This window comes from Diprion similis, chromosome 1 (assembly GCF_021155765.1).
Source record: "Diprion similis isolate iyDipSimi1 chromosome 1, iyDipSimi1.1, whole genome shotgun sequence".
In the NCBI taxonomy this organism is placed as follows: domain Eukaryota; kingdom Metazoa; phylum Arthropoda; class Insecta; order Hymenoptera; family Diprionidae; genus Diprion; species Diprion similis.
In genome coordinates this window covers 8,380,793-8,392,943 of record NC_060105.1, presented here as the reverse complement: position 1 = coordinate 8,392,943, position 12,151 = coordinate 8,380,793, and the positions used below count along the sequence as shown (strand labels likewise).

The 12,151-nt window shown below is 35.7% G+C and overlaps 1 protein-coding gene across 1 annotated transcript in view; it reads left to right on the top strand.

The window, feature by feature from the left end:
* Nucleotides 1-2,709: 2,709 nt before the first annotated feature.
* Nucleotides 2,710-12,151, top strand: part of LOC124416473 (all trans-polyprenyl-diphosphate synthase PDSS1) — a 50,586-nt gene continuing 41,144 nt past the window's right edge. Inside the window, exon 1 of the mRNA XM_046897590.1 lies at nucleotides 2,710-2,900. Within this exon, the coding sequence (XP_046753546.1) occupies nucleotides 2,745-2,900 (156 nt within the window). The 5' untranslated portion in view covers nucleotides 2,710-2,744. The remainder of the gene's footprint in view (nucleotides 2,901-12,151) is intronic.

The following is a 12,151-nucleotide window of genomic DNA, read 5'->3' as shown; positions in this document are numbered from 1 at the left end:
GAAAAGAATCTTCATGAACATGACTATTTTATAATGACGTGCAACAGTTTTGATAAGATTTCGTTGTACTATCTCTCTTAAGGTTTATACTCACAAGATAAAACTTGGAAAATATCCTTTTTGATGAAAGTACTGTATTCGTTCTAATTGTTGCACCCTTTTCTATTTTTCAACCAGCATTTGCATGATATTCACCTGTAATTAACAAAAGTTCTTTGAGCAATTATCAACCAAGTTTCCTGTAAAATTCCATCTTCTCAATCTTGTCGATATACAAATGTCTATTCTGGAAATGTAAAATCACAGTGATTGGATCAGCACCAAATACATTTGACCAGCTGCAGATAAAACAACAACAAATACGAGACTATGAATTTTTGAGGCTTATTTCTTTAGTGAAATTTTATTGTCGTCAGCAAATGAACTGGTTTTTTAGTCCACAGATATAAATTCTCTGTCACACTGATGTCATTTGCTAGATTTGAGTGAATTGAAAAATAATTACACATAACAAAAGACTAGCCCATTGAACACAATACATTAGGCGTGAGATACATTGTAAATTAGTACCAAGTGTCAAACAATGTAGTTTGCCTAGGAATTCTCTACGTTTGTGTTAAGTTTGGTACCATTTTTGCACATCGGCTGAAGTGATCAAATTTCATTATTTGTATGTGTGTGGTAAATAATTGAGCCTTATCCACACTTATAATTTGTGGCTAAAAAGCACAATTCATACACCCAAGTGTCCAGACTTATACTTGTATACGTCAGAGTTTTCGTTACGTGATATCAAAGAGAATCGATGCTAAAGTGATTTTGATAATGCAGTATAACGTTGCAATAGAAATCTAGTTTCAATAAACTTGCAATAATACTAAGTGACAGAATGGTGAATGATAAGAGCAACGTAAATGAACCCATGTATTGAGAGACATTTCAAAATATTTGAGCAACAGATTAAAACCGTCATGATATTTGCAAGATTTTCGGGACTTCTGGTACCACTGAACAGCCTTTAATTAGGCCTTATATTTGCATCTCGGCGTAAAATTGAAGTACGTTGAAAATTGTGAGGCGCTATATACAGACGTCTTCAGACAGACATAACAATAGATATCATGTCAGTTATCAACTGCGCGACGCCATAGATATTCAATTGTATCCTGGGTGTACATAATACAACGATGAAAATTTGATGGCTGAATTAACAGATAAAGAATTGTACTTTACATCGCTGGACGAATTGGTGTAAATAAAACTAATAGAAGATTAAGGACATACTAACCTGTCGTCACTATAATCCGAGAGTATAAACGCGATATTCGATAATAATTTCAGGTTCACTTACAGCATAAACTATACCCTGTTGTGACTAATACGCAACTGTATAAATGGCCTTTAAAATGCTTGATTGGCACTCGAGTACAATGAACAAGCCCTCGAACCGGTCGCAGCCGTTGGCGGCGCTGCGATCGTATTATCCAAAGAGTAAAGGCAAGTGAAGATACATATAATTTGTTAATCTTAAGAAAAAAAATAATCGATCAACGTGAAATCTCGAGACTTGTGCTGAAAAAAGACAAACATCGCACCCTTCATTCACAATATTTTTATAAACAGCAGAAATTAAAAAAACTTTTCTATTAGACTGACAGGAACATTTTGTCATTTTTTATCTTATTCTTTGGCAGCAAATTGAAAACTCAGTTGTTGAAAATCTGCAACATTATCTGCAATTACATTGCATAAAAGTTTGTGTAACGCAGTCGGTAATAGATGAAATTGTTATGCTCTTCAATTCATTCAACGCTATTAGCGTCTACACTTTTATTATTTGTCGGTGAACGAGAACGTTGCAGTGGTGTCCAGTCAATAATAGTAGATTCACTGCCTCTTTACAATATGGAAAGGAAAAAGCCAGAACCGTTGACCGAAGACTACCAAAGACAGTTACCCTCTCCGCCGATAAAGAAGCTACGGGATTGTTAATGTGGTTCTTACGCTTACCCGCCAAGAACTAATTGCAAAAATCTGCCCACAGGTAGCCGTCTTTACATTATTCCGTCAACGCTAGAGCGAAAGTTTTTACTTTGCGTGGATTCTAAATTATAAAAGGAATTTAAATTTTTTCACTACCGCATTACTTTCACTAAAAATTCTCAAGAGGACGCCAAAACAGCGAGCTCGTTATTTTACTGGAGCATCGCTGCCTTGACGTTTTAATGCGTATGGTCACAGAATCGTCTGCTATGATCTCGTCTGGTATCAGACCCAACCTCAAAAAGCTTCTGTCAACTGTATAAAATATGATTCGACTAGCGGCTGAAAAAAGTACAATTTACCGCAATCGGCATTGAACTGTCTAAATAATTTGAAAATCCTAACTTCTCCGGATCAATAAGCAGTCATCGGCAGCTTTATATTATTGTAAATTATAAAACCGGCAAAGGGGATGAAGAGGGCGAATAAAAAATATCCCATCACTAAAAATCCGGCGAATTGAACTGTGGCTTTCTCGCATGCACGTGACGCCAAGGCCGTACCTTTCGCAAGCTCGTAGTGACGAAAGTACGAAACCGCGCAAGCTAGACTCAAAGCTAGGCGATAGTAAAAGAGTATGTATGTATTTCCGGTTAGCAGCGTGATTTGTCGGGTGGAGGGGATCGATTTTGACGTCGAGGTGGGGCGTCTAGTGGTCGAGTTGAAAGTGTCCCCCGAGTCTTCTCACTACAGTTTTCGCTATGGCGTGTATAGGGTCCGGTAGGCTCTGTGCTCGTGTGGAGAAATTGTGCCAGTTTGGACATTTCACTCAGGTTCGAAGGAAAGTTTCAACGGCATGTGTGAGATTTCGTCAAGACATACCGCAGTCCGGCTCAACGTTGGTACAGCACTGCCAGGTACTGTCTTTTCCTTTTCTCTTTTTCTTCAATTACGATATATCGTATCCAATGATATTATGTAAAAAAAATAGGCTAATCTAACATCTGACGTTCACTATTCAGTGAAAATATTTGTTGTCGGTTGTCTGGAAGCCGACAGAAATGAGTCAATTACGTCTATTACGTAAACTCGGAAATTGTGAGTGATTTGTTGAGTCTCTATTTAATCAGACTATCGATGAACGCTTTTCCAAATAGAACAAGATCTTACGTGATGTATGTACACCCTTGCAAATTACATAACGTGAATTTCATACTTATAGAACTGCTCGATTAGTTGCACTATGCACAGTCAAATTAAAGCTTGTACTGTCATGCGACTCGTGACGGGATTCGTTTAGATATCAAAGTCCTCTGTGTTCTGCTTCATCAAATCATCGCTGTTCAATCGTCACTCAGAATTGTCAACCCATCTGTCAAAGACAACGTTTCTACACCGCATGAAGTAAATCGAACGAATCTTTAAACTTTCTAAAAAAAAAAGAGAAGAACAGAAATAATATTTCACTTGTTTTCAATCGTGTGTCGTCAGCTGATAATAGCAGACGATCGATCTATGGCGCAGATGCCGTCTGCTAGCGCACATGTTGCAGCAATAGATTTATCGTAACATTTCTGAACGATGAATACATCCATATTGAACTGAAAATGAAACATAAAAATTTTCGCTTTTCACCTTACTTAAAATTCCGCTAGTACTCAACCGTGTAAGTCATCCCAAGTTTTCTAACTGGGCAAGAAAACCGAAGGTTATAACAGATAGTCATTTTGCCGCCATATTTGAATCTGTATTTCACAGTGGCGCGCAATTCAAATGATTAGCTTTCTCAGGCAACGGCCAGTGTTGATTCGCGAAAGTTTGGCTTCGTTTCTATTAGCGGTTTCGAAATCTCTGTTTAGTAAGGTACAGGTGATTTTTGCGTGTGTTTCGCACACGCCTAGTATGACGACGACAATGACGACGATAACGATGAGAACTGCAAAAACGGCGAAAACGGCGACGACAACCCCACTCGATTATCAGACGACGAAAGTCTGGCTGCTGGTGCGGCTATCGAAGGCTTGACTAATCATTATTCACGTTACGAAACTTGAGAAATAAATACGAATAGAAGTTTAAGCCTGCGAAGGAGCGGTCCCGCAATGTTCTCTCTCGCAGCTCTTGCCTATCCCTACATCATGTTGCTAAATTAGCAAGACTAGTCGCGGCGGATAATTTTTTCACAAGTGGGCAAGGCGGATCTCTCATATACAGATTCCTCAAGACATTCTTTACTTTCTCGCTACGGAATAACTTGCATACATATGAGTATGTGCATGTGTGTGTGTGCTTGTGTATAGTTATAAATATGTGCAACAAATTCCTCTGCGTTTTCGCTATGCGCATCATACTTTCTCACAATTCTAGTAACATGCTTTACATACACTGATATTATACATACTTTCTCATGCACGTATATACGTATATTATTGTAACTAGCTTTGAAGTTCATGACTGCCGCAACAACTCAATTATCCTGTCCTCAGAATGCATAAATTGCTTAACTATAGCTCCGGGGAGTTTTACTGTCTATTTACGCACTTCATAGTACTAGAGCAATTAGCCTATAATCAGTCAAAAATGATCAGGCATGAGGCAAGTCGTGCTAATTAATTTTCCTAATAACGGTATATCGGAAATACAGTCTATAGATAGATAAAATCTGTCCAAACCGCAAAATTATAAAACTAAAGTTGATCTGATCCAGCTTACTTATTATCTTTATACAAATTAGCAAAAACTAAATCTTCCTATCGCTCGTCCAGGTCAATACATTGGACAAGTTGGAATCTTTTACGGGATAAAAAAAATTCTATCTGAAAACAACTTCAATAAATATCGATCAATATTGTCGTTTTACTGCTTTACTTGATCGACTCGTCAAGCTCTTATGATTTCGCAAATACACCTGCTCGCCCGCTCACCGAACGGTTACATTAAATTTTACTCACCTATTCATACTTCGCGCGCTGTTTTAAAATAATGCTCTTGGCGCGCATGCGTTCCACGCGAGAGAATGCACGATGAATATTTTCACAATACAATTAGTAGCGCAACAAATTACTTCGTTCTGTATGGACTGCTCCACGATTAGCATTGTAGAATCGTAGGCCAGCTGTCAGTCAACATCGGCAATGCCATCTTTTTCACTTTCGCAATGTTTACTCGACCAAATATTATCATCCGACCGGTTAGTCCGTACTTACGTTGTACGACGATGGTGTCAAGGTTTCCCGCCAAATTTAGACGGCAAGTTCCTGGTTCGTGGCGCTGCGAACGCTCGCTGATTTTTAAATTCACAGTATTCGTTATGCACAGTAGACAAATGAGAGTTGAAAATTTGCACAAATTCACGAACTTCATCGAAAGTACACATTTTTTTGAAATTTATTTATTTCAAAGACCGTTATGTTATAATCGATAATAGATTTCGATTCGAATCCAAACAGTCATCGAAGATTGTGCAAATAGGAATAATTATTGACTTGCTGAAATTTAGAGGTGTTATTATAATATTTGAACGTAAAATCATTCGTCGATTAGAATTGATTCACTTTATTGGAATTATGCATCGAAAACGAATGGTCCCTAAAGTTATTCATTCTCAAAGCGAATTTTAGGTCATCGTCCTTATTTTAATTCTATGGCAATTTGAAAGCCGGCAGGATCAAGTGTGTTAAAAATGAATAACTTATCGTTAGCTATATCGGTGTTAGGTACGTTACATAGTGCAAAAAGTATGAATCGATAGTATCTTTCTTTCTTTGACGTCACTTCTTGGTTTCTCGGTATTTCCGTTGGTAAAAATGAATATTCTATCATCGTCGCGCAAAAGACAGTTGAACTAAATATGGCGCGAAATTTGAAGAGATTTTTTCCTCACGTGTTTGCAAGATGATTATGTATGGTTTACGAAGATTTCAAGATATTAAACTTTCAATTACGTACCTAGTATACTAAGAAAAAAAAATTTCTCACATGCATATACAGTCCAAATTTAGTTTTGTTTTTTTCTGGTAAATATATAACAAACAAATTGACGGGTTTTTTTTTTACACTCATTCGCAAAAACTGTACACTGTTTTTTATACCAAAAATTTTACGCTGGGAGGGAATTAGAAGTGTAATTTTGTCGAATTTGAAGTTTCAAAATGAGTCAGGAACTTGAGACTTTGAAGGTGTTAAGTTTTTAGATAATAAGACATGTTTAATGTTGCATTATGGCTTACTGAATTTCGTTACAATCCCTTAAGTAAATCAAGCGCACCAATTATACCGACATCTTGAACATAACTGTGTAAAATGCAAATTTTTTTTGAAGAGGATCGGTGTGGCCATAACTGCATCTCGAGTAATGTAAAATGTCTTCATGACGTCAGAGCCTGGTTCTCGGCGCCATTTTATCACCACATAACCTAAGTTCTTAATTTTAATCAAGACAAATCGTAATTATTGGGCTTTCAAATTACTCATGTCACATAAATTAATTAAACATAATCAATAATATACCTTTTCTACCATCCACACGCGGTAAAAAACACGGTCAACGCTAAGACGTCAGCCTGGTTACATTAGTTACATTTTTCCCCACCAGACGGCGCACTGCAGTAAAGTGACAATCCCAACAAAGCGCTACAACGCCGAAACGATCGTTCGTAAATTTCTTTCCCGAACAATTCCTTACAATCGACATGCTGCAATTGTGTATAATATACCCACGTATCCTCTGTTATACATAGAAATCAGTTTTCTACCCGCCTATCGCCTATTTGGAGAAACTCAGGTTAAACATCCAGGTTGGAAGTGCGTGTCCTACATACCCATGTAACTCAGGATGCTTACGATCATGACGTTTACGGAATTCTCGTCCCTAGGTGACTCAATCCTCGATAATGGGTCTCTCTTTTTTCCACGCCTGCTGCCTTCGATAGCTTCGTTTTTCACCATGCAGCATATGGCATTCTTCAACTCTGAAGAAGATTCTGAAAAATCTGAATAATTCGACCTTATTCACGGACATTTCTCAATAAAGTCCGTCAAGAAATGAAAAGAGCAGCGCGTGCATCTCCTTCATATGAAAAAAAAGGGAAAAGAAATGGGGAAAAAAATAATTACTAACACCGCAACTGCTTTCGTAATAGCTTCCAAATTTTATGATCAGACTGCAAAAGATCATAAACTTGTATAAATTAACGGTAATAAATTTTACTTTGGTATGAAAAAATAAGAGAAATGTTCTTCTTACTATACAAGCGGTTAGGTATTAAAATCTGTGTAATAAATATGTCAAAAGTATCATTAATCGATATTTCTAGACCCGATGCATAATTATTCAACCGTTTATTTCATACTAGTCTCTGGGTACATATCATACCAACCTGTTGCAGCGAAAGGCGCAACTTCTAAGGACCATTCAGAGGATTTACATCATAGCAAATAATTGATGACGCGAACTAAATTTTGAAAGAAAAATACGCAATTTTTTTGGCGATATGGCCGGATTAATGTAGTACTTGTTAAATAATCCTCAGAAGTTTAAAAAACGCCGTATAAAATTTTATCGATTCTGCTAAGAACAAAAAAAAAAAAAATAGAAAAAATGTTGTAAATCTGATTTATTCACGTTTGTCCTCCTTTTCCGTACACTTTCGACTTTCTGTAAATCGCTTTAACGTTGAGTATATGTTAGATATTGTACATATAATTCGATACAAATGTGAATAGAATGTCAAGAAAAAAAAACAATTATTAAACTGAAAATACCTGATTATCCGAACAAAACGAAATTTCGCAACATCGCTACTTCTGTCTAAATATGTTATTCCAACAAGAGTTAAACGACCGGTGAAAAATGCCATCCAACAATATAAATAATACATTATCATTATCATCGTTTCTCTCACCTTGGCAATTGAATGATAATTGAGTAAATGATTCAATATTCAGTGAAAATTAAGACGAAACCGCGATTTTAATATGCAACAACAAATACGTGATGTTCGCGGTTTTCCTGGCTATAGGAAATTACATATTGCGTAACATGTAATCGTCTGTCGTTAGTGTTGTTACCATGTTGAAGTTAGTAATGAAACATGGTGAAATAAACCGTTGTATAAAATTTTTGAACCACTTTCAAAGAGTTGGCTTTTCAAAATATTCATCAACATGTTATCAGCTAAATTTCAGACAATTCAAAGGCTGCGAAGTAAAGATTTTCCTTTTCAAGCTCACATTAAGTTGTCTCTTCATCATTCTCTTGTGTAACGAGCTTTTTCAATCATCTGTCAATAAAGTTTCTTACAATTAATTGAACCGATTAAAAATTTTGTCACACAATTGTCATTTAAACAATGAAAAAAACGTAATAAAAATATGTTATAATAGATGAAAAAAAAGGGCAGGTAAGCCGCAAGGCTGCAACATCGACATCCGATTACTTCACTGTATAAAACGCGTGTAATAACTGCAGTGCGTGTATATCATATATTAAATGCGATGGGTGCCAAGGCTGACAAAATCTGCGCTTTTTATTGTTGTGCCGCGAACAATGATTCGATTATCGTGTACCCGGAGGCTGCTATTGTATCTCTTTGTGCTAAACCGACGCTTCGCTTCTTCACAAAACGTACATTATTGTGTAATATGTACCTTATATACGCGTTTGAATATTTCATTTGGTAACTTGATCGATCGATGCGATGCTGTATAGCAGCGCGTAAAATGATCTTGTAATCGCAGTCGATCAATACATCGCTGACTGAATCATTACGATACACACACGAAATTTCAGAACCAAAAATCGACAATTTTCGTCAACTTTTTTAAGAGATGCGTAGTCGAGCGTTCGGTATAAAATTTGACAAATTATTGTCATTACAAGTAGCGAAGATCTGTGTAAAAATACTTGAATCGTAAATAAAGCTTGGACGTCGATGCTTATTTTGAGCGAATCGCTTCAAAATTTTTACAAATTTATTTGGTGATATATTCGATCGATTTCACTCTATAACCATGACTCACTTCGGTCAGAAGATCACTTTGTACAAATTCCGTGAAACACTTTTTTTTCTCCATCATGTAATCAGCGTCATTAAATATTTCATTTCACTGTTTCCGCTTACCGCGTAGAAAATGGACTTCTAAATAAAATGAGCTACCACAGAGTGAAATCGAAAGAATTTACCATTTCATTTACCATTTTCAAATAATTTCAATTGAAACATCCAAAAAGTGCATAGTTGAGATACTTTTCATAATTTCGGTAAAAAATATACGGAGTTAAATGAGCCATCGTGATACCGTTTGTCATACAACATTGAGGTCACTAAACGAAAACAAGAATTAACAATAATTTCGTAAATAAAAATACGCAGAATTTCATAAATAAATCCACAATTTTCGGTATACGAATAACTTTCCTGAATCCCACTACGAAAGAGCGATGCATCGTTGAAATTTCAATCCTTTCCATTCATTTGTTTGCTCATTATAGGAAGAATAAGGGTGAGTTTACTCAGTCGGTAAATTATAACTACTACGTGCCCTTAAGAAACGCTGCAGTGTATCGACTGGATCATTCAATAATTGTGAAATTAACTCTACAATATCTTCGTTTTTTGGCTTCTCTTTTCCCAATTCCGATATCTGCTATTATTATTATTATTATTATTTTTTTTTTCTTAGGTACTTTACCTGTTTTTAGTAAACAAAATTTAAAAAAATAAGTGCTTAACGTGGATAGATCGAGGGATCGATATTCAAATAAATACCGGACAGACACTCTGTCCTTCGAATATATGTCCATCAATCTGTCAATGTTTGTTTTCACGTTTTATTTCCGTTTTTTGTTTTGTTTTTCTTTTCTTCTCTTTATATTCCATCCTCTTCATTCGCCCGATCAAAAACTCCCGCCCGTATTTTATATTCAAAAACTGTTGTTATCGTAATGTCTCATTGTCTCGACCACTTACTGCCGGTGTTTACGAGGCGTGAATGGCGTCATAATGCATGGCGATTGTCGAGTGCGAAATTCATTGTTCACCGCGTATATTAAAGAAGAAAAAAAAAGAAAAAAAAAAGGTGGAATGTAATGAAAAATTAAGCATACAAAAAGATCAGTCCCAAACTCACGCGTATAATGATACATTTTCGTTTCAAGGATAATGTTAGATATAATTATAGAATGGAAACGAAAAAACAAAAATTGCAATTCAGCTCTCCTGCAAAACGATCCTGCAATAATTCTGGCATGTAAGTCATACGGTTAATTCTTGACGCAATCACACGTCGATCAGATGATTTGACGATTGCATGTAAACTTATACGTAGTTAATTGTTTAACGAGTTGTAATATCAACGAATGTGGCGAGGGGGGGGGGGGGATTTAACCATCGGTTACTGTCCGTTGCTAATGAAGCAAGAACGTTACTTTAACCGTTGTTACGAGTTGGGCAAGTGATTCTTTGTGGTGAATATGTGGTTTATGAACTGGCTGCAACACAGTTTTGGTTTTATACGCTGCTGCAGAGCTTTCTGTAGTAACGAATTCTATACAGAATAACATGAGCCTGATAAAAATTCATGATCGATGGCGAATCGTCTTGTTATTGGAAACGCATCGTGTGATATCATTCAATAACAATTACCGCGTAACTTGCATCTCTAATTCCCGTGCTCGGAATTATTTATCAATGAATATTTATTTTTTCTTCAGTGTATATATTATTACACTCGGTGCAGATAAGTTTTATCCGATTATATACTTTTTCAGGTATGTATGTCAAGAAGTGTGTCAAGATTTTTTTCCATCGAGTAAAGTAAAGTTTTTCCACATCCGGACAACGGGAATAATAATATTAATAATAACAATAATATGTAATAAAATATCGTACATTTTACATCCAATTCAACAAATACGGACTGAAAAATGGTTGAAATTAATATCACATCTTTCATTCGCACCATATTCTGAGGCGTGAATCACCAAAGTGTATTCCTACGTCAGAAGATCATGAATAACTGCTTCCTGCATGAATGAAGATGGTTTAACCAAGTCGAGAAGCGAATCCTACGAAGCACGAGGACTGCATTTGTGTGTCGAGAGTATATATATATATATATATATATATATATATATATATATATATTTTTTAAATTAAAGGTAATTCTGAAAATTGTATAAAATAGCACCAAAAATTTTTCTCATATATTTACGGCTAGTCATAATTTCTCATTGCATCGAATATAGTTTTATTACATTTATTATCATATTATTATTATTATATAACACTTTGGGAATTTTTTTTTTTTTTTTTTACCCATCACGCAACAACTTGCTACTTATTTTTTTGTTTCAATATTTAATGGGCAGAGTTTTGTCTCTTTATTTTTTTTTCACCTTATTTCCCTCTTTTTCTTGAACTCAAAATGATGAAATCATTCGAGTACATACACTTGTATTTCAAAAATTTGTTAAATTTCGAAACCCTCTTACAATGAGCTAATTAAATTACTATGTATGTATAATAAATGATGAAATAAATCGTTATTCCTGTAACGCATCTTTCTCTGCATATGTAAAATATTCACCTTATCCTTCTCTTTTTCATCTAATTTTTTTTTCTCTCTACATCTCAGCCTGTCATTTATCCGTATATTTAATATATTTATATCGATTTGTTGTTCGCGCCGTCTCAAATCATTCATTCAGGGGAATTTCGGTTTCGCGTCCGCGTTTGCACGGCTCTGTTTATTCTTAGTTAGTAAGTCTTGGACAAACCCCGAAGAGCACGTACCCTGAATGATGATAAGGATGTAACGTATAATCTTACATTATCCTCATTTGTAGTCATTCGGGTTGCTTCTCCTCTGGAATTATCTTCTCATACTATGCGAAGGTCTCGACGACGAACCGATGATCTTCGTACACGGCATACGCACGCGGTTTTTCCAACACCTACATTAAGTATATATATATACATATATATCCACGATTATATTGACAATATATGTATACGAACGTTTCCGGAACTTGATTTAACCGCGTTTCTTCACCGTAACATTGTTTAGCGGGACTTGAGTAATCATTAAAAAAAAGAAAGTCTGTTGTCTGGTATTTCTAACGATTAGAATATCAGGAATTAGTCGATTTGTTTATTCATTTTTATGA